This window comes from Euleptes europaea, chromosome 6, assembly GCF_029931775.1.
Source record: "Euleptes europaea isolate rEulEur1 chromosome 6, rEulEur1.hap1, whole genome shotgun sequence".
NCBI classification, from domain to species: domain Eukaryota; kingdom Metazoa; phylum Chordata; class Lepidosauria; order Squamata; family Sphaerodactylidae; genus Euleptes; species Euleptes europaea.
Window position 1 is genome coordinate 68,856,416 of NC_079317.1, and position 23,835 is coordinate 68,880,250.

At 46.5% G+C, this 23,835-nt stretch overlaps 1 protein-coding gene across 1 annotated transcript in view; it reads left to right on the forward strand.

The window, feature by feature from the left end:
- Positions 1-3,595: 3,595 nt before the first annotated feature.
- The window catches only part of ABTB2 (ankyrin repeat and BTB domain containing 2), a 192,902-nt gene continuing 172,662 nt past the window's right edge, over positions 3,596-23,835 (forward strand). The window contains exon 1 of the mRNA XM_056850999.1: positions 3,596-4,466. Coding sequence (XP_056706977.1) covers positions 3,596-4,466 — 871 coding nt within the window. The remainder of the gene's footprint in view (positions 4,467-23,835) is intronic.

Below are 23,835 nucleotides of genomic sequence, written 5' to 3' on the forward strand. Positions count from 1 at the left end.
TTTATTAATACACCCTAAGATCAAACTTGCCTTCTTTGCTGCTGCATCACGCTGACTACTCATACTGAATTTGCAGTCCACCAAATCCCCAAGATCCTGTTCACACTGGCTGCTACCCAAAAGAGTATCCCCCATCCAGTATGTGTGCATAACAGTTGACTACTCAGATGCAAAACCTTACATTTATCTCTATTCAATCGCATCTTATTCACATCTCTCCATTTTTCCAATGTATCCAAATCTGATTGTATGTAATCTCTACCTTCCAAAGCGTTCACTATCCCAACTAGTTTAGCATAATCTGCATCTTCTCACAATAAGTGAGAGCCAGTGTGGTGTAGTGGTTAAGAGCAGTGGCTTAGAGCAGTGGACTCTAATCTGAAGAACCAGGTTTGATTCCCCACTCCCTCACATGAGCAGCAGACGCTAATCTGGTGAACTGGGTTGGTTTCCCCCCTTCTACACATGAAGCCAGCTGGGTGACCTTGGGCTAGTCACAGCTCTTTAGAGCTCTCTCAGTCCCACCTACCTCACAGGGTGTCTGTTGTGGGGAGGGGAAAGTGATTGTAAGCCAGTTTGATTTTTCCTTAAGTGGTAGAGAAAGCGGGCATATAAAAACCAACTCTTCTCATAAATCCCCCAAACAATTTATGCCTCACATACCTCACATATACAAGTGGCTGCCTTCTGCCCATTAGTCTATGGTTGCAGAATTCATAAGCAATTTACTGTAGACTATCAAGCACCCATGTGGGCGGGTTTTTTTACACCCCAGGCTTTTCCCACAGATCAACCTGTAAAATTTGCAACAGCAGGAATGTACATTCAGTGTCTTGTCTGTTTTACATTCCGCCTGAATACATGGCTCAATGAGGATGAGAGAAGCATGAGAAAACAGCCTCAACCAAATTAAAGCAAACATGCTCTGGACATTTTCCTGCAGAACAGAATGCTTTACTTTAATGATATTGTTCACATGGCCAATTCGGCCCTAAACAATGTCACACTGAGATCAAAAAAGAAAAATTATCTAACTAGCCCATAAAGAAATTAATATATTTTTAATCTTAAATGTCTGGGAAAGAAATTTGGCAACTGCCAATGTAGTACTAAAATCCACCCCTGCTAAAATAACCCTCCAGTTGTCCAATTTGGAGACAGATTCCTGGATAAAAGGCTTTATTCATCTGTCTCTAGCCTCGCTGAGACTTGCTCAGCTAAACAAAGCATGCTGAAGAGTGTCTATTTGGCCAGAAGCACATTGACATATAGGGGGTTACCACACATGTATTCCCAGCGATGTATTAAGAGTTTGAAAACGTTCTAAAAAATACTGTTCGCACTTTGTTGGGCCCCTTTAGCTGTGAAGACGTCTTCCAACCATTTATAAGCCGTGGTATCCAAAAACCCTTTTAAAGCGATGTTTTTTATAACATTTTCAAACTCTTAATACATCGCTGGGAATACAAAGTGCGGTAACTCCCATACTCTCTCGCAATATGGTACCCTATTTAAACGACCTGTTAATTCCCCTCATGGAATGGCATTCAGTCTAGCCAACATAAATAGTCATCTGTATCACGGGATTATCAGAAAATCAACATACGTTGGGAGGGATCAGAACAGAATGCACGAAAGGGCAAATCGTCAAGTCAAATAGACATTCTGACAAAGGCAAACGCTGCAGTCGAATATGCAGGTCTGCAAACAAGCAACACAAAAGCTTCACTCGATGTAAAAAGACAAGCAGCCTGATTCCACCAAGCTTTACTCAGAAGCAAACCCCAGTAAAATAATTCACAGTGGGTCGCCGTGTTGGTCTGTCTGCAGTAGTAGAAAAAGAGCAAGAGTCCAGGAGCACCTTAAAGACTAACAAAAATATTTTCTGGCAGGGTGTGAGCTGTCGTGAGCCACAGCTCTGAAAGAAGTGAGATGTATCTGAAGAAGTGAGCTGTGGCTCACGACAGCTCACACCCTGCCAGAAAAATATTTCTGTTAGTCTTTAAGGTGCTCCTGGGCTCTTGCCCTTTTCTACTACTCCAGTAAAATAAATGGCGCACACCAAACCCCAGATCAACGTGCAGAGCTGGAATGCTAGAAGAGAGGCCTTCACTGATCCCCTCCTCCGAGCAACCCCCGTTGAAGGCCCAGCCAGTAAGGCCAGCAATGCACGTTCTGTCCCGGGGTCCGGAACAAGCACGCTCAGCGCTCAAGCAGGCAAGCAGCTTCCTTTACCTCTCCTACGGGCAAGCGGGACATGATGCTGGCTCCGCTGCAGCGTCTCCGGGGCTCAAGAAGGACCCGAGCACAGCTCCCTCCTCCCGTCCGTCCGTCCTTGCCAGGGGCTCGTTCTTGCCCCGCCCCGCACGTCTTCCTCCGCCACGCGCGGCCTATCAGCGGCGCGGAAGCTCCACGCGGGCCGCCCCGCTCGCGCTCCAGTGGCGGGCCCCACCTGCCGCCCCGCCGATTGGCGCGTCCGCCAGCAGGTCATTTGCATGCCGCCCGGAGTCGGCGCGTCCGCGGAGGAGAAGTTCGCGGCGAGCGCTGGGCCAGTGCCTGCAGCGGGGTCGGCGGCGCGCGTCAGCTGCCCGGGTCAGCCTCGCAGCCGGCGCCTCTCCCGGACGGCTCCGGGCTGCCCTCCGCCTCCCGGCCGGCCCGGGTCCCCTCTGAGCCGCCCGGCTCCACCGACCCTTGTGGGAATAGCCCTGCCTGCCTGCCTGCCTGCTTGCCTGGCTGGCTGGCCGAGCGCTCTCCTGCGGCATCCCTCCCTCGCCGCTCCCCCTGGCCGCGGCGCTTTTCTTTCCATCCTCGCGCCGGGCGGAAATTAAATGATCTCAGCCTGCCTGCGGACTGGAGACAGGCGGCACCCTGCGGGAGCCTCGGGAGCGAAGGAAGCTCGCGGTGGCCTCTCGCGCCGGGCTGGCAACACCCGGGGCCGGCTGGGTTTCTTCTCGGGGCCGGTGCGACCATTCGGCAAACCAGGAGACCTCAAAGGCTGCAGAACTGACCCGAGGGGCAATTCTTTTTAATAGCGATTTCAAGTTTTGCGCTTTTGTTTTTCCCCCCCAAGTTTTGCGCTCCCCCCCCCAAGTTTTGCGCTTTTGTTTTTTTTCCCCAAGTTTTGCGCTTTTGTTTATTTTTCCAAGTTTTGCTCTTTTGTTTTCCAAGTTTTGCGCTTTTGTTTTTTGTTTTTCCAAGTTTTGCGCTTTTGTTTTTTTGTTTTCCCTACAAGGCGTTTGTTTTTGAACATTGGTTCGGGGAGGGGCCGTGGCTCAGCGGCCGAGCCTCTGGCCCGCCTGCGGAAGGTCCCAGGTTCAATCCCCGGCATCTCCAGTTCAAGGGACTAGGCAAGGAGGTGATGGGGAAGCCCTCGGCCTGAGACCCCGGAGTCTGAGCAGACGACACTGCCTCGGATGGGCCGCGGCTACGATTCGGTATAAGGCAGCTTCATGCGTTCAGTTGGGGGGCGGGGAGTAGTTAGCCTCGTCTAGGGCGCAGAACCCCCAGCCTGGCCCCGGCCCTGCCTCTTCTCGCCCTGGCTTCTTCGGGGCCGGCCAGATCGCCGGGGAGGGGAGGGGGCTCGCCGCTCTTTCCTATGGCTGGGCTGTACAGCTCGACCCTGAAGACCCTGGAAGACCTCACCTTGGACTCCGGGTATGGGGCAGGGGACTCGTGCCGCTCCCTCAGCCTCTCCTCGTGCCAGTCCAGCTCGCAAGCCTTGGCCTCGTGCCAGCCCCGGGGCAACTGGTGGTCCCACTCCATGAACAGCCGCCACAGCAGCTGGGACACGGTGAGCGCCCCGGTCCTGCCGGAGGACCCCGAGGGGGCGGACGTCTTCGCCCGCTGCGCCAAGCTGCCCGAGCTGGAGGAGTTCCCGTGGAGCGACGGGGACGTGGGCAGGGTGCTGGGCAAGGGCAAGGGCCAGGGCCGGCGGCGCTTCGCCCCCGACGCCGTGCGGAGGCTCTCGGCGCTGCTGCGGCGCCCCTTGCTGCGGATCTGCCGGGAGGCGCAGCGCCTGAGCGGGGTGCACTGCAAGTGCACGCGCCTCGAGGTGCAGAGCGCCCTGCAGCTGATCCAGAGCTGGTCCCTGGCGGAGAGCTGCGTGCTGGCCGCCGTCAAGGCCCTCTCCCTCTACAGCATGAGCGCCGGCGACGGGCTGCGCAAGGGCAAGTCGGCCCGCTGCGGCCTCACCTTCTCCGTGGGCAGGTTCTTCAGGTGGATGGTGGACACCAGGATCTCGGTGCGGGTCCACCAGTACGCCGCCATCGCGCTGGCCTCCTGCATGGAGAACCTGGTGGAGGAGATCAGGGCCCGGGTGCTGGCCGGCCAGAGCCCCGACGGCGGAGGAGGAGGAGGAGGGGGCGAGGTGTCCGCCGAGGTTCTCGAGATGGTCATCAACAACGACGCGGAGCTCTGGGGCGTGCTGCAGCCCTACGAGCATCTCATCTGCGGGAAGAACGCTAACGGTAAGGGGGCTGGTGGACGTGTGAAGGGGGAACGGGTGTCCTGGGAATCTGGCGTCCCCTGGGCTTGTGACTCCATTTACCGGCTTCGTGGTCCATGCTTGGCAAGGGGTGCTTTCACACATGCCAAATAATGCACTTTCAATCCACTTTGAAGCTGGGTTTGACAGTGAAATGGCAAAAGCCGCTTGCCAAGAATGGTTCAGGTGCATTGCAAGTGGAATGAAAGCGCCCAAAAGTCTGTCTGTGTTCGTCGTTCGCTTTATTCCGTTTTGGTGACTTGTTTTATTGCGTCTGAGTTTGAACGTTTTCTCTGTCAGCCACCTCAGGGTCTTGTTTGGCAGAGCGATCCTACGCAGACTTTCTCTAGTCGAAGCCCACCGCAAGGTGCTAGCTTGTTGTGAGAGATTCAAAGCAGATAGAAGGAAGTGTTTCTTCACACAATGCATAGTTGAATTGTGGAACTCCCTGCCCCAGGATGTGGTGATGGCTGCCAACTTGGAAAGCTTTAAGAGGGGAGTGGACATGTTCATGGAGGAGAGGGCTATTCATGGCTACTAGTAGAAATGGATGCTACTCGTGATGCATACTTATTCTCTCCAGGATCAGAGGAGCATGCCTGTTATATTAGGTGCTTTGGAATACAAGCAGGACAATGCTGCTGCAGTCCTCTGGTTTGTGGCCTTCCTAGAGTCACCTGGTTGGCCACTGTGTGAACATACTGCTGGACTTCATGGACCTTGGTCTGATCCAGCATGGCCTTTCTTATGTTCTTGTGATAAACGGACTTGCAGGCAGTCTGAAAAAGAGGGATGCTTTTGAAACATTTTTGAAATCCTGGTTGTCCCCCCCCCCTTGAAATATAACTTGCAGAGATGCCACCTTCTCCAGTGTACGTGTATTCAAAAAAAGGTTCAGTAGGGTGGACTTACAGCGTCACACAATTCATGGTCCTGAGAGATCTGAGGAGCAGCCTCTGTCGCACCAAACATTAGAACCCTGAAAACAGCTATTCTAGTAGCAGCTGGAATTATTCTGCTATTTTTCAAAATGCTTTTGTAGACTTTGCCCCTGGCAGAAAAGTTTTTTTTGGGGGGTTAAGAAACATAACTGTTCTTATGAACCGTTCTCCGAACTGTGGGTGGTAACACTAGCAGGTTATATTACATCAGGTGTACGTGCAAAATACAACAAATTATCTTAAACTCACCAAATAAGTGAGGGCAACATTTGTATAATTAGGATGACATCATATTAGGAAACTTATCTGTGCTGTCTGATAACTACTTTCTAGGTAGTTAAGGAAGTGCCTGGCTTTTTTCAAGAAGATAAGGAGATTATCTCTTCTTAGATTGTTTGAAGAAGAAAAAATACCATTGTTGTTCATTTGTTACAGGGCAACTAAAGCTGTGATTCAGCAGAGGTATTGCTAAGTGCTATTGAAAACAATGGGACATAAGCTTGTCATGACTAATGCTTCATTTGTTTCACTGACCTTGTTCTCAGAAACAGCTGATGTGGCAAACCTATCTGTGGACGAAACTGCTTCATAGGGAAGGTGTGGGATCACTCCTCTAAACACACATTTTTAAAAATCCCCTGCATGTGGGAAACTAACATGCCAGAGACACTGGAACCATTCTCTCTGACACCTGATTTAATTTATGCAGGGATTTTAGCTGGATTGAGTCAAAGTCTTTGCCTAAAGCAGGGGTCCTCAGTGTGGTTCCTGCGGGTGCCATTGTGCTGCTAGACACCTTTTTGTGTGTGACCACCAAGTGTTTCTAGAAAGTAGGTGGGGCTCTTCCCAGCAAGGCTTCTGATTGGCCACTGAAGACAGACCACTGATGCAGATTAACACTATTTTAGTGGCAGCTGCCACCACAGTGTTTGTTTTATTCTCTCTCATCTCTCTTTCCCAGTGTATTTTTATTGGCTCTCTTCTCCCCTGCACTTGGGTTTCCTCTGTGTATGCCATCTCCTGTGGCATTCATTCCAAAGGTGTCCATAGGCTCAAAAGTCAAGAACCCAAGAAGAGTCCTGCTGGATCAGACCAGTGGTCCATCTAGTCCAGCATCCTGTCTCACACAGTGGCCAACCTGTTCCTCTGGGAGTCTAGCGACAGGGCGTAGAGACCAAGGCATTCCCCTGATGTTGTCTCTTGTCACTGGTATTCAGAGATTTACTTCAAAGTTCCCTTGATTCACAGAGTCTAGTAGCCACCTATTCTCCATTCATCTGTCCAATCTGGTTAAGAGAGATGGTTTGGAGTGGTGAACTCTGATCTGGAGAACCTGGTTTGATTCCCCACTCCTCCACATGAAGACAGCTGGGTAACCTTGGGCTAGTCACAGTGTCACACAATTAATGGTCCTGAGAGATCTGAGGAACAGCCTTTGGGTGACCTTGGGCTAGTCCCTGCTGTCTTAGAGCTCTCTCAACCTCGCCTACCTCACAGGGTATCTGTTGTGGGGAGGGGAAGGGAAGGTGAATGTAAGCCGGTTTGATTCTTCCTTAAATGGTAGAGAAAGTCGGCATATAAAAACCAACTCTTCTTCTTTAAGCTGTCTGTGCCTGTGGCCGTCACTACATCCTCTGGCAGTGAGTTCCATATTTTAATCACTCGCTGTGTAAAGAAGTATTTCCTTTTGTCCATCCTAAATAAAGGTTGGAGGCCCTTGGCCTAAAGTAATCCTTAAATTGTGTGGGTTTTCTAAGGACTCCAACAACTGGAAGAATGCAGTTCTGCCATCAGGTTGTGCTGCCATTCAGGTGTAATTGTTGGGTGAACTATGGTGGCCTCTGATGTCTTTTACCAGATTTATATTGCCTACCTCCACCATATTTTATGGAGTTGTCGCTCATCAGTTTCCCTATGGCTTTTCTACACTTGCTTGATTGTTATTTTATTTCATTTTGCTTTGTTCATTTTACTTCCTTCCATTTTGCAGTGGGAAAAAAAAGATGATAGACTCCTTTAGGGAAGGGAAAAACTAGTCACCAGAGTGACGTGGCTATCTCATTCATCTTACTAAGGGCGTGTTGTCACACCTTTCCCAGCTCATGGTGGCTGTGGGAAGAGGTTCAGCCCATTGACAGGCTCATCCAGTCATCCAGTGCATTGTTACATCCAAATTCTGCACAGATCCTTATTTTGGTCCAATGAGAGCACTTCAGCGGCACACCAAAATTTGGACTGATTTCAGTGCATGGCAGAAGCTTTGCACAACCAGAAACTGATGAGGCTAGAACTTAGAAGTAAGTGACTGTGGCTATCATGTGTTGAGGTAGCCATGAGGAAGCTACCTCATGATCTGCTTAAGGTCATAGAATCAGCATTGCTGACAGATGGCCATCTAACCTCTTCTTAAAAACCTCTCCTTCCCTGGAGGTTTTTAAGAAGAGGTTAGATGGTCATCTGTCAGCAATGCTGATTCTGTTACATTAAGCAGATCATGAGAGGGAGGGCATCTTGGCCATCTTCTGGGCATGGAGTAGGGGTCCCTGGGGGCGGGGAGGAGGTAGTTGTGAATTTTCTGTATTGTGCAGGGGGTTGGACTAGATGACCCTGGTCATCCCTTCCAACTCTATGATTCTATGATTAAGCCTCTGAGTTAGTCCATATTGTTGGGGAGGTCAGTATGCACAAACTATTGTAAATTCAGAAGCCTTCCACAAATCAGTCTTCCACCTATGCTTACTAGGTGGAAGCTTATTCTCCAGCTGTGTTGGCATAGATGTGTGTTTGTCATCTAATGTAGTTTTCAAAGGGGGTGGGGGGAAGAGAGAGAGATGTCTTCTGACATGTCAAAAGGAAAGCCCCTAGAGGAAAGAATGTATTTCTTGAAGACCAAAGTGAAAAAAACAGAGGCTCATGTTACATGAAAAAAAAACAGCTATGAACAAAAATGATTATAAGTACCGTATTCAAAATATTAGGTGCTAAGCTATGTTACATTTGAGGGTTGTATGCAAAGCAGTGAATTGTCAAGTGTTTGTTGTGTTTTTCTTTAGAGCATTTAGTCAGCAATCCTAAGCAGGTCTACTCTGATTCAAGTCCCATTTTATTCAGTGGGGCTTACTGCCAGGAAAGTGCTTTTAGTGTTACTGCCTTCATCACTGTGTATTTATCTAGTTATACATTCTTCTTCCTTATGCCTACATGTGCATTTAATTCCGTTTCAGGAGTGTGTTTATTGTGTTAACAAATAGTTTGGTTGGGCTGCAAGACCAAGTGAATCTTCGAACAAGCATTACTTGCACTTTGGAAGATGGATGATCTTGTGGTACTTGAACAGGAAAAGAAGGAAAAGCACTAGGAAGCACTATAGCCTCACTCCTAATTGATTTATTACAGAGGATTGACTCTGGATGCCTGTTGAATTTAATATATGTGTTCCAGATTGCTCAGCATACTGGAATGAATGAACACATTCTCTCCCCCACCCCCTTTTGGTACTAACATCACTTTAATTCAGTACTCACACATCATGACGTTGTAAAATATTTAATTATGTGATGTTACCACTGTTTGGCACTGGAGATGGTACAGTGCTAGGGCCAATCTATACCCTGGGTGAGAGATCTGCATTCAGTTCTCCTGAAATGTTGTTTTTCTTTTCAAACATCTGTCAGGGCCTTTGAATTGGAGCAAGACTGGTGTGTGTGGGGGGGCAGGGGTTATCCCTTCTCTCCCCTGTATTGTTTTCTCAACGTAAATATCCTCCTCTCCCCCCCAATCTGCTTTTTGTGGCAACTCCTGAGTATTTTCCCACACAGGGAGCTAATAGCAGTTTTGGGGTATGAGTTGGGAAACAGCAGGGAGGACAATCCTGGGGGACACCATGGCAAAGGTAGCCTGCTTCCACCACAATAGTGGTGCTGCTGGTCAGCTATGAACATTCTTTAGAGGAAAAACAACACGTACCCCTCTGCAAGGAGCAGACCACAGAGCCCATAGCAAACGCAGCAACACCCACAATTAGGCAGTGGCAACTGATGACATTCCTCAGCGTGGCACGTACATGCTTCATCCAAAGATTTGGCCACCAGCCCTCAATGCCCCCTCCACGGAGCACCCAAGGACAGGGAGTAAAGACCCCATGACATTGCAACCACAATAGAGGTACAGGGCCTCAGCATCCCCCCCCCCACCATAGCCCACACAAACTCCCACATGGCAGACAGGATGCTCACCCTTCCCCTGGGAAAGGTGTGACTAGCAACAAGAGTGTGCCTCACATGCAACCATCCTGGCTGCAAGCATGTTTTCCCCACAACAAGCAAACAGAAGAGCTGGCTTGAACCCACAGGCCTCACACCCAAGACCAGCATCCTACCAGCGAGGGACGCATGCCATCAGGCACCCCACTGCATCCCTGATGTCACCACCAGCCTTATGGGGCCTGGTAAAGAACGTTGCAGAAAGAGTCATGGCTTAGTGGAAAGGCACTGGGGTAGCATGACTAGGGCTCCTGGCTCAGGCCCTGCATGAAGCGAGACCAGAGGCAGGCAAAAAGTGTTGGAGCAGATGTTTCGCCCATGCAGACCACAAAAGGGGGAACAGGATGGCCCAGCTGGTGGGCTCCCCTGGAAATCCATGATTTTTGCTGAGACACCCTTTCACAGTCTCTCTGTGCTACTCCATTGTGCCCTCTCCTCACTGAGTCCCCCACATGCCTGTACCACCAGCCCACATGGCTCATCAGATGCCAGCAGCACGGTGGGGCAGTGTGATTCTCAGAGACCTGCCCCCTCCCTTGCTAGAATAGGGACCTCTCCCCTGGGACCATCCACCGAACTGTTCCCTGTGCGAGTGGCAGAGTGCATGAGTGAAAAGGGGTGGAGGGCCCCAGATGTGAGTCTGTTGCAACCCTCTCCAACATGTCTGATGAGGTGAGCTATATGAAAGCTCCTAGGGCCCTAAGTGTCATCAGTCTTTAAGGTGACACTGGACATGTGTTATATTTCACTGCTCAACAAAATAGCGGTCCAGTAGCACCTTAAAGACTGACAACATCAATCCCAGCATGAGATCCCGCAAGTTAAAGGTCACCCCCTTCTAGGGAGCCCTATGAGGAACTCAACTCACAGAAGGAGGAGGAGTTGCAGCAGAGAATAGTATGAGGGGCTGGGTAGGAGGGAGGGACCAGCAAGTATGTCTCATCTGCTGAACAGCAGACAGACAGGGACAGAACTGTAGATAATTCCAGACTTTATTGAACAGCAGCAGAGAAATAGTAACGAGATATCTAGTCTGACCCCTGTGCCTTTGCAAGCCGCTCTGGGAAGCCAGGGGGAGATGGGGTGAGCCTTCCCTATCATGCCTGTGAGCTGGATGGACTTGCCAGACAGATGGCTACCTAAATTAGGCTGCTGTAGGAGCTGGGCTGTGACCAGTGAGATGGCAGCCCCATGACAGAATGACAGCATCCACACTGGTCGCCGCAGCCAGCCCGTACTGCACCGAGGATACCATCCGCCCAGGTCCCCTTCCTGTTGAATCACCACCTGCACAGAAGCTGAACAGAGACATATGCAATTACCGCAAACAGCACAGTGGTCCTGACCACTGCTGCCATGCAGGTGGGGTTCCCCTATGGTCTCTGTCCCCTCCCCCCATGGGGGGGGAGTTCCATTTGTCAGTATACCCCTCTTGAAACGTGTGCCATGATACCCGTCCGCTGTGTGGACATGCACATCAACTACATCTGCTCCATCAGTATCTGCTGCTGCATAAGGCTCCAATCCTACACTGCAATGGGTGCCATGGTTACTTGGCTAGCAGTTCCACTGAACACTCTGGAGCATCTGCCAGTCACCCCCCCCCCAAAAAAAAACTCCAGTTGGGCCCACTCTCCCCACCTGGGAGCAGGGGGCACCCTGGGAAGATGCCTTGAGCTCCCTAAGGAAGAAAGGTGGCTAATAAACATTGTAGATAAATAAAAAGAAGAAGAGTTGGTTTTTATATGCCGACTTTCTCCACCACTTAAGGAAGAATCAAACCGGCTTACAATCCCCTTCCCCTCCCCACAACAGGCACCCTGTGAGGTTGGTGGGGCTGAGAGAGCTCTAAGAGAACTGTGACTAACCCAAGGCCACCCAGCTGGCTTCATGTGTAGGAATGGGGAAACCAACCCTGTGCACCAGATTAGCATCTACTGCTCATGTGGACGAGTGGGGAATCAAACCTGGTTCCCCAGATCAGAGTGCACTGCTCCAAACCATCACTCTTAATCACTATACCATGCTGGCTCCATGCCTGGTACATGGCTGCTGACATCCCTGAAACCCCACTCACACACACACCCAGCATCATAGCCAGCACGCCTAGGTGTGCTTTCTTGGCACCATGCCCTGTCACAGGGCTTGGGACATACTGCTGGGTCCAGCTGCCTCAGGTTGTCCCTACACACACCCCAGTATCCTTGGCTGTAGAGGCTTGCATTGTCAAGAAGTGCCCATGGTGTGTTTGAGGGGGAAGGAGGAGGTAGGTGCGGGCTCCTGGGCCAAGCCTGCTGGATCCATGCCCTCTGTCAGTGTGTGGTTGCTTCTTTGGTGTGCGTCTCCGGAGATGGGGGATCTGTAAGGGTTCTGAAATGGGACATGTTAGTCACACAGCAAGGAGGTTTGCTTTCCTCTTTGAGTGTAAGTGCTAAGTGACCCTCTGTGGTGCTCAGTGTCTTCTCTGTGCATTTCGTGACACCAGGGTGAAATGTTGTGCGCTCTTAAAAGTGCATGCTGGAGACCTTAGAAACGGAGTCCCACATCTGAGGTATGTGGCACCCTGCCTCAGATTTATGTAGTATTCAGGGAGATGGTTGGCTGCCACTGGAGAGAAGTGGGATCGGCTGCTCTTTTAATACTTGAAAATGAACACATGAACACATGAAGCTGCCTTATCCTGAATCAGACCCTTGGTCCATCAAAGCCAGTATTGTCTACTCAGACCGGCAGCGGTTCTCCAAGGTCTCAGGCAGAGGTCTTTCACATTACAGTAGGTAATATGAAAGACCTACTTGCCTAGCCCCTTTAACTGGAGATGCCGGGAATTGAACCTGGGACCTTCTGCATGCCAAGCAGATGCTCTACTACTGAGCCATGTGTATATGTAAATATTTTGAGATTACTTTCCATAATTCTGTGAGAAGTGGCAATTAAGAAAATATTCATATCCATATTCTTCTTCTTGAAGTAATGTTTGGCTCTGTTCAAATACTTTGTAAGACAACACAGCGTGTGTACGTGCATTTGTAACAGTTCCAATGAAAAACTGTGTTAATCTCCACAGAGATAAAATGGAAATCATTAACATATGCAGCTTCCTGAGTCAGACTGTTGGTCCATCTTGACAAGTACTGTCTACTTTGCCGGCCATGGCTCAGAGTTTTAGGTGGAGAAAGGTCCTTCCTAATACTTAAACACTGAAGATCCTTTAACAGGAGATGCCAGGCATTGAGCCTGGGTCCTTACGCAAACATGCACTCAACCACTGAACTGTGGCCTCTCCCCAAAGTCAGCATCTTTTGAATAAAAATCTCATCAAAAGTCTAAAAGTTTGCTAAATGAACACTAATAAATGTGGAAACAGTTTTAAAGACCTGACGGACTAATCTGTAACTTGATAAGCAAAGTTGAAGTCAGTGAAGTAAGAGGTAATATAAAAACATATATAGATGGTGAATAAATCAATTGGTTTATGAAAATAATCTCTCTTTTTTTAAGCCAGGATCTATTTGGCTTATCAGAACACTAAATTTCTCACCTAGTAGCCTGTCATATAGGCACTAGCATGATTCACCATTAATTGTTTGGTAGTGAGCAAGGCTGTCAAAGACAGGACATTTTGGAGGACTTTCATTCATAGGGTCGCCATGAGTCGGAAGCCACTTGACGGCACGTAACACACACACACAGTGGTTATTGCCAACAAACATCTTAAAAAATTATATCTTGAAACCATAACAAATTTCATTGATAATATTTAAAGGCATGTAATACATTTTGTTAGTGAATACCTCACCAAAAAATGTATATAGTAGCCCTTGAATGCTTACGCAAGCTGTTGAATTCTCCATTCTTGATATTCTGTAAACACACAACAAAAAATTATTTTTAAAAAATAGGGGGAGTTGTAGGGCTTGGAGGAACCACCCAAAATAAGCAGCTGTCTTAAGATGGAGTACGAAAGGGGCTATACAGACTTAATTAGGTTAGACCACATCAAGTGCAAAACACATTTTAGGTTGCTAGGACTCAAAAACAAGCCATGGCTCTTCGCATTTTGAAAATGTAAGTCAGCAGTAATGTAGATCTGTCTCTAGATAATAGAATATCAAAAGGCGGCTACATTCAATTTTTATAGGGCTGATCTTGCACATTATTCTAAAAAATAGAAACAATCGCATGTACTGTAATGGAAATGCTGCTGTGCTGGTCAAGTTAATAGTTAATCATATTTTATTTAATACAATAGCTTACTAGTGGGCATTGATCATCAACTGATGTTTCTACAGCTAGCGGGAGATGGTTACTCAATAGCTTTTGATGGATAGAATTCTAAATGAGCATTGATGGTTGGTGACTATTGAGTGGGAATATCCTACATTGGTGATTCTCAGTGACTTGGGAGCCACATGTGGTTCTTTGACATGCATCTCTGACTCTTCTGAGCACCGTTCCCCAATGTGGCACCTGCCCCCTGTTTCAGGACAGTGGGCAAAGCCATTTCCTAGTGAGGCTTGTGGTTGGCAGGTGGTTCCCACCTTGATACAGCTGCCACTGGAGGATGGGTAAATTGTGAGCCTCCCTAAGCGGGAGACCTTGTGCCAGAGATGGAAATAAAGGAGCTGGTTGTTCCAATAATCCCCCATCCTTCTCTGCTGCATCTGTGTTCTCTAAGGTTGCCAGCTCTGGGTTGGGAAATATCTGGAGATCTTGAGGGTGGAGCTTGGGAAAGGTGGGGTTTGGGGAGGGATCTCAGCAAGGTATCATTCCATAGAGTCCACCATCCAAAACAGCCATTTTATCCAGGGGAACTGATCTTGGTCATCTGGAGATCCATTGTAATAGCAGGAGATCTCTAGGGGCCACCTAGAGGTTGGCAACTCTCTCGTTGCAGCATTTGAGTATCTTTTAACATTGGGAAGCATTTAGTTTTTTAACATCCAGCCTAATAAAGAGTTGAGGAGAAATTAGAAGTCTGTTTATCGTTTTGGGTCCTGCCTGACTTGCAAGCCATTCCCCTCACTCCAGATATATAAGGGCTGGCTAATGTTCAGCAGTGGTGGAGAGGGAAAAACCTACATGCTCAGAGGTACTCTGGTTATTAAAAGGTTATAGTTGTGTATTTAATATTAATAGTTGTATCTTACATTATTGTATGTGTGTATTTGGTGGGGTGGCACCCAGGGCATGCAATAGTCATGTGGCCCTTTTAGTTGATGGTAATTGTGAATGTGGCTCTTGGTGAGCACAGAGTGAGTACCACTGCCCTACAGAGTTGGGTTGGAAAGGCAGAGACAGAGTTCTGGAAATGGCTTTGTGGACTCTAGCTGCATCCTGTTTGCCTTGGGAAGGTGGGTGCTGCTTTAGAGAATGGTACTTGACCTGGATGGCCCAGGCTAGCCTGATCTCGTCAGATCTCAGAAGCTAAGCAGGGTCAGCCCTGGTTAGTATTTGGATGGGAGACCACCAAGGAATACCAGGGTTGCTGTGCAGAGGAAGGCACTGGCAAACCTCCACTGTTAGTCTCTTGCCGTGAAAACCCCATAAGGGGTCACCATAAGTCGGCTGCGACTTGAAGGCACTTTACGCACACACACACACTGTCTTTCTGGGTACTTATGAACACATGAAGCTGCCGTATACTGAATCAGACCCTCGGTCCATCAAAGTCAGTATTGTCTACTCAGACTCCAGGGTCTCAGGCAGAGGTCTTTCACGTCACCTGCTTACCTAGTCTTTTTAACTGGAGAAGCCGGAGATTGAACCTGGGACCTTCTGCATGCCAAGCAGATGCTCTACCACTGAGCCACAGCTCCCACATGCTCAACTTAACCTATATGCAATTGACTGCACTATCAGTCAACTCTTCTTCAAGAGGCAACATATTTTTTAGAGGCTGCCTGTAGAATTTTCTAAAACTTAGGAAAGTGGGAAGCTTGTACATTAAGCAATATTGGTCTGATACTGATCTTGCAAGCTTGGCAGAGTGAGATGTTTCATAAATGTTACCTTGTCTGCCAGACAAATAAACTGCAAAGGGATAAACCAGATTCTAGGATTTGTACAGTTTTTCAGAATGAAGTGTCCAGGCTACGAGAGCAGATTTGTAGCAGGCATACTGTTATTGGACCTTCTAATGACTTAGAGGTTCCAACAATATTCCTTTCATGTTTTCTAAGTGAGCAGAATGAAGATTCCTGGTGGGAAGTGGGATTGCAGATGCCAGTCTATGCGCATTCATTGGAATGTATGAATAGAGCATACAGAAACTCAAGTGTATATACCAGTATGTACACAGGGTTGTCTCTGCCTGAGAGGTTTCCTAGTCATGTGGAGAGAGCCTGTGAATGTATAATTGCATAAAATCTATGCATGTGCTCAAAATGAACTTGAGCAGGACATCAGAACAGAGCTTGATACCACAGTTGTGCTTCCTGCACTGTCTTTGTTCTGGCAACATAATAACTAATGTGAGTTTCTCCTCTCCCAACATGGACACATACTTAATGTTTGTTCTAGTTTTCTTATTATCAGTCCATAAAAACATTCTTACAGTGTTTATTTAGAAAATGTATATGGTCCCCCTCCAGAGATGCTCTACAGGTGTTATACAGGCACACAAAATACAAGAAAATCATAAAAACAGCAAACAGAGCAGGGCTTGTGAAGAGGATCCTAAGTGGCAAGTTGCACAGTATGGGAGAAGACAGCCCCTTCAAGTACTCCGGCCCCAAGCGATTTTGGGCCTTTAAATTAAAAACCAGCACTTTGAATTGTGCCCAGAAACAATTCAGAACAGTAGTGTATCTATCCCAGTGGGAGCTGATTCAAGGAATTACAATGTTCTTGCATTCTATTTTGCTGTGTGAAGTAAAATGCCTACTTTGAAAACATTGCAAGAAAGTGGTTTAGAATAAATTGTTCCATTCTCAGTTTCAGGAGAGTCACATCAGAGCACTACTATTTTATTTCTTTTTTACAAAGAGAACATGCAGCAGAGAAGTGAGAGGATATGGGTAGACACGCTGGCAGCATTCAGATGTCATGATAAACCTCGGGTTAGTCATGGTGGACACCAACATGCCTTGTTTCCGTTCTGGTGAGCCTTCTAGGACTTCCGGACCTCCTACCATAATGTGAGGTCTCCCACTGTCACTAACGTCGCTACCTCACTTCTGTGGAAAACCCAGGAGTGACACAGGATAGGTGTAGACATCTCAAGAAATCTTTATTATTTTTCAGTAGCATTTCCAGCAATTCCTAAAGCTACCCTAGGTCACTTCTGGGGTTTCCCTGGAGGTGATGTGGAGATGTCACGGATATCACAGACACACACCCATGTCCCCACCTCTCCTGCTCATCCTGGCAACCCTAGCTCCCTCCCATGTGTTCTCATGCATAATCTGTGATTAAAGATTAAACTAGGAAGTTAATGTCAATCAATAATTTATTTGCAGTCATAGACCATCAAATAAGACCAATTTGCATAGTTAAATAGCATAGGATAAAAACAAATACAAAATAGATTTGCTATTAAAATGGTTAAATGGTTAAAAATGGCAAGATTATCAAAGTGCATAACTAATTAATATCTGAGCAAATACTAAATGTGGGTAAAATTAGAATGCTTGATAATATCCTAAAATTACAGAGGCTAAAACTAGAAGGAAAAATAAATAAACATGTATTCAAACTGCAGGATCAAACAGTATCCATTCTCTATTTCCTTAGCTATTGTAGGTTATTAAGCAGACTCTGCCTGATTTTAATTGCTAGCTAAGCAAACCTGTCCATGCTTGCAGATAGGTTAGCCATAGTATCCGACAGGAGGAGCTCTAAACGTCACTTTCTTGAAGTTTTATGTCTATTTCCCATTTGCTGTTATAATCAAATGTAGGCTGCTGAGCCCACTGGAGAATGTTTCCCCCCCCCCCTACAAACCAGATTATAAACCATGGTTGAATCCCAGTTTTTGATGAGGAAACAAACTCCGGTTGATCCAAGCACCCCCATCAACAGCAAACTCGTCTTGGATTAACGTTTCCTAGACAAGGCAGTCTTCAGTCACACACTGTGAGTGAGAAGGAGGGGGGGAAGCATAGGAATACGCCAGATTTACGCCCATCAGGAACAAATAGAGATTTATTGTGACATCTGAATGCGGCTGCTGTAAAAATAATTACAGTGGGTTCCAACAAAAGTTGCAGGATGTAACATGTAGGGCCCCAAGTTAAAGGCGAATTCCCAGTCTGAAGAGGGTGAGGACTGTTGCTTTATAACATGGGATGATGTGTTTGAAACACATTAAATCCAAAAGCCCCAAGTTTCAAACCTCTTGGAAGCTCCAAGGGCACATGTGATTAATCACACGCCTATTTATATTTGTTTCCCTTTTCAAATTTTCAAGTTAAACACAGAATAACAGCCACAGTAGATTTTCATCACATCTTAGGTATGTACGATTATATTTTAATTGATTTTTGAATTTTAATATCAACATTGGCAAATCAGTTTATACCTTATTATAAATCCACAGTTCTAATTCTCTGCTGAGAGTCAGGCATGGAACAGAGAAATTACCTTTTAATGTGTGTTATGTATTCAAATGGCTTTCTGGTAAGCTGGACTGAACAAAGTGAAGGGACTCATTAATTTTAATGAGCCAATATTGTCACTTCTACATGTTGAGGGAGAATATATATGTGGTAAAATAGCTTCAAATGTGATCAGTAAGCTAGCAAGGAGGAAGCTCATTCAGCACTTGTGGCTGTTGTATTTGTCTGAACAGCAACACTACTGTGCCACAGAACCAACCATCAAAAACTCAGTGGAGGGAAGCCCTCATATATTACCTGTAGTGCAGTGGCTACTAGTAAGCCCAACTATGAGCTGCTGTTTTTATGAAGGGCCATGTTGTTTGGGGCCACATGTCAGAGACTGGGCATAGTTCCTTGCATGGTCACCACCAATTCAGATTTCATGGATAGCTCTTCATACATCAACTAAGTACCCTGTTGGGCTCCTGTGTAATTTGACAACCCGGCAGCAACCAGTCTGTGGATAAGGTATGACCTATTCACCTAACCTATTCACCTATAACCTAACTGTGACATGAAGTGATGATTGTCAGTTAGGGTTACCAACCTCCAGATCATGGCCGGATATCTCTCGCTATTACAACTGATCTCCAGGTGACAGATAGGGTTGCCAACTGCCAGGTAATAGCAGGAGATCTGCTAATTCAACTGATCTCCAGCTGATAGAGATCAGATCACCTGAAGAAAAATGGGCGCTTTGGCAATTGAACTCTATGGCATTGAAGTCCCTCCCCTCCCCAAACTCCACCCTCTTCAGGCTCCACCCCCAAAATCTCTCGCCGGTTGCGAAGAGGGACCTGGCAAGCCTAGTGACAGAGATTAGTTCACCTTGAGAAAATGGCCTATTTGGATGGTGGACTGTATGGCATTATACCCCATAGAAGTCCCTCCCTCCCCAAGCCCCACCCAGCTCAGGCTCCACCCCCAAAATCTCCAAGTATTTCCCAACCCAGAGCTGGCAACCTTATTGCCCGCTGTGGTCAAATGGCTAAGGAGGAACAGGCTGAATCAGAGGCCGGAGTACTGCAGAGGTGATGATGACTGGAAAAGCTGGGACCTTGGAATGGCTTGTACTGCCCACCCTCACTGGTGGTAGTTTTAGACCCAGGTATTTTACTGGAGAAACAGGTTGATAGAGTAGAAAAAAGTGCCCTCAACATTTATATCTAGTTTCCTGAACCCAAGGAAAATAATTCAGAAACTTCAACTAGCTCAAAACGAAGCAGCCTGCTTCCTAGGTAAAACTGGCCGCTTGGCACATGTTGGCACTAGTTGCCAGTTTGTTTCTGAGTTCAGTTCAAGGTGCTGTTGGCGACCTTGAAAGTCCTTCATGGCTTAGAACTGCATAACTGCAGGACCACCTCTCCTATATCAACTCCATGTGATAGCTCCTCTCTGACCAACACTTATTGGTTATTTCTTCCTGTAGGGTCATTAGGATAATCACTGCTTGAACTAGACCTTTTCCAGTGACTGCCCTTATCTTATGGAATAGCCTTCTGGAAGTTGTTTCCACTTAATTGAGACTCTGCAAGCTGGTCAAAGTGGAATTATTCAGGCAGGCTTTTGATTCTGCCACTGAATGTTTAGGTACATTCTTTTGTTAGTTTTTGTGGATTTTTAATTGTATATTGTTTTTATTATCACTGTACCCACCTTGAGTCTAGTTTTGAAGAAAGGCAGGCTAAACAAGCCCTAAATAAACATGATGTGCAAATGGGGGATGATATAATTGAAGGAGCGTAACACGTTGTCTCAAATACAGTTTTTTCAACATTCTCACACTCAGCAGAGTCAACAAGTGTACAGCAACTGCATGTAGAAAAGTGAACTGATGACTCTTTGTCGGTGCAAGTGAAAACACTAAGACAAAGGTCATTATTGGTCAGTATATAGTGATCCTCCATATAAAGCTAGCAGAACAACCTGTGGGCTGTTTCAAAGGGATGGGTAGACCTCTAACACCCATGTCAAGCCAGGTTTAGGTGCTCTGATAAAAAAGTGACTTTTCATGGTAGTGAAAATGATTATAGTCTTTTTCTCGACATAATATTTGCCACATGGCAAAGTGCTGAATAAATATTGTGTGGTGTTCTATCATGTCACCCACTTATTTGTGGTAGCTGCTCAAACCCTTTCTTAATATGGTAATAGACATGGTGGTTTGCCATTAAGGCAGTTTCAGCCTACACATAAAATCTCAGACAATATTCTATACTGCATTCCTAATGACTGCAGATAACACATCATGATTTTTTTTTGTAGCTTGTCCATGATCCTCAGAGTAGAGGAGAACCATGTATGCCACCCTGAGCTCTAAAGAGGAAGGATGGGATAAAAATCTGATAGTCTGGGGCAAAAGACATGGGAAATGCCCCTTTGGACCTACAGAGTTTTACATAGGCCAAAAAATAATACAATAAACATGAGGGTTCTCACAGTTGTGGTAAGTGGAAGGAAGGCAATTTGTCAGTTGTGCACGATACAAGCAAACTGAAATAGATATCTGCTTCCCAGGATAAGTTCAGGGTGTGTTCCTAATGTGGATGGTTCAAAAATATGTTCAGCATTTATCACATTGTACTTCATTTCCATATTTTAATGGCATTTTCAGGTAAGCCCTGGTTGCTAGTGCATTGCTGATTCTGGTACTACACCAGAATAGCTATATGCTTTCCCAATAGAGAAAAAAATGCCAAAAAAGACACAACTCCAAGGAACTGACAGCATGCCATCTACACTTAGCAATCACAGAGTGATATGTTAGCAATGCCTCCATTTTAGCCATACATGGAAACAGAGAATGATGCCGCCATTCTTCCTTGCCATCATCCTGTTCCCACCCACAGAACTGGTCAAGGGAAGGGACAAAGACAACACAATACTTTTTTGTTATATGGTAAACTATGGCATGCCCAGGAGGAGGCCTGTGTTTTACCACACTCCTGGGAGTTCAGCAGATAGAGGTTGAATTCCCTCCTCCAAAGACCTACTCTTTTAACATGGCAACTCCCAAGAAAGGAGGGATGGGTATTCCAGCCATATCAACTAGATTAAACCTGAAAGGAATTTTGTCTGTTGAAGTTGGTCAGTTCCTGTGAAAGAGATTTGTGGTTTGAGTGCCTCAGTGCTAATATTCTCTAGCTGTATAATTTTACATTTCAACTGAAGTTAGGCAGATGAACACATGAAGTTGCCTTATACTGAACCAGACCCTCGGTCCATCAAAGTCACTATTGTCTGCTCAGACCGGCAGCAGCTCTCTGGGGTCTCAGGCAGAGGTCTTTCCCATCACCTACTTGCCTAGTCTTTTTAACTGGAGATGCTGGGGATTGAACCTGGGACCTTCTGCATGCCAAGCAGATGCTCTACCACTGAGCTACAGCCCCTCCCTGGGGTAATGGTAAAACCCGTTGAGTTCTGACTTTGTACAACCTTCCTGAAGTCAGGATAGAAAAGTAATATTTGCTGAACCTCTGAATAAATTTATAATGTGAGGCCAGAAACGTTATAAAATAAAATGCCAGTTTTACAGGTGTGTGCGGGGGGAGAGAAAAACAAGATAAAGCTGTAAGTGTGAGAGAGAATAATAGAACAAAGTAATGCTTGGGTCTGTACTTCATGTGTCTTCTAAGGTTAAAAACCACTGTAGACAAACAGAACATGGGTGTAATGATTTCATTGTGTTATCAAAGGAACTCCTGCCCATGTTAAGAAACCTGCCTGTGACTGGTTACAAACCGTGTCATGGAAGTGTAATAGTTTAAAACCAGGACTAGCAGCATGGTTGCAACAGGGCTGGGCTGGGATTTACTTGCAGAGTTATCTGGGTGGAGCGTTTTCCTAGGCAAGAACTGGCTTCATGGGGTGACACATTTCTATAATTTTACGAGCACTAAATTTAGAATGAACGTTGTACCTGGTTCCTTAGAAAGACACATCATGCTCTGCTGGAACTGAGGCTTGGTCGTTGGGGCACTGATGTAAAAAGAATTCCGAATAATAAATTATCCAGATGTTTAAAACCATCTGTCGTAATGAGGAAATCCACCTCCAAACATTATCCATCATATTTCCTATCGCTGTCATAGACTGAAAGAAGTTTACAAATGGTGAGAAGGCAGGAGATTCGTCATTACCTACCATCAGATTAAGGTGTTCCCTTATCGAAATCAAAGTATACTCTGCACCGACACTTATTCTTCACCCAGGTGATCGAGCACAGAGGGCCTGGCGGAAGTGAATGCAGTCTTGTTTACTCTGCAGTCCAATGCAATCTCACTCACTCCCTTTTAGAAAGAGCCCAGAATATTCTTATTTATTTATGTTATTTATATTCTGCCTTTCTCACTCAAGGCGGATTACACATAGTGAGTCAGTACAGTCAATGAAATGGGACATGCAATAACGACTGCATTAGGATTTTAGAAGTCTGGAACCACCAGAAATAAGTGAAGCATAGCATAATAATTAAAGTGACACATTAAGTGGTACAGAATATGAGATTTAGTTTCCAACTGTGCTACAGATCTTAGGGTATTTAATAAGCTCTGTATTTGAGGATCTAACTTGGTACAGCAGTCTACCACTCAGTCTTGAATACATGAACACATGAAACTGCCTTATACTGAATCAGACCCTTGGTCCATCAAAGTCAGATTTGTCTATTCAGACCGGAAGCGGCTCTCCAGGGTCTCAGGTAGGGGTCTTTCACATCACCTACTTGCCTAGTCCCTTTAACTGGGGATTGAACCTGGGACCTTCTGCATGTCAAGCAGATGCTCTACCACTGAGCCACGGCCCCTCCCCATTCTTGTCCCATTGGTGCTAGGAGTGGATGGGAGATGTGTGGCTGAAGGATGATTTAAAATTCCTTACCTTGACTGTTTTGACCTTCAAATCCATAGTTAGATTTCATTTTTCCCATGTGTAAATCAAGTCTGTGACTCTTTACTTTTGCACCATTTTCTGTTTTGCTGCACCCAAGTTTTCCTGTGTCTTTTAAAAATGTTACTGGGGCATCTATAAACCAGCATTATTCATTATGTTATATGTATAAACTATTTATTTATTTATTTAGTACATTTCAACCCTGCTCTTCCCTACCCGAAGGTCGGGCTCAGAGAGGCTTAACATTGTAGTATAAATTCTGTGGGTGGTATCCTACTAACCGCTTTCACAATGAGCTGGTGGACTCAGACGTTAACTCATGTTACCCTTCTCACAGCAGTCTCTTTTGACTCCTGAAAAGCTGATGCTGAGGGCCATGATGCTGAGGGCCTATGTGGATAAAAAAAAAACAACATTATTTGGGTGAGCCGCAGTATGGTGGTAAAGCAGGTGAAATCACCCCCTTCTCCTTCCGCTCATGGAATTTCAGAGGATCTGCTAGTGCCCAGGTCGGCAAACCACGGCTCGCAAACCGCATGCGGCTTTTTGGCTCCTTGCGTGCGGCTCTCGCACAAACGACCACATGCGGGCGCGCAGGCACGTGCAGGGGTGTCGTTACTCAAGGCGAATGCCGGTCGAGAAGGGGAGAAGAGACGAAT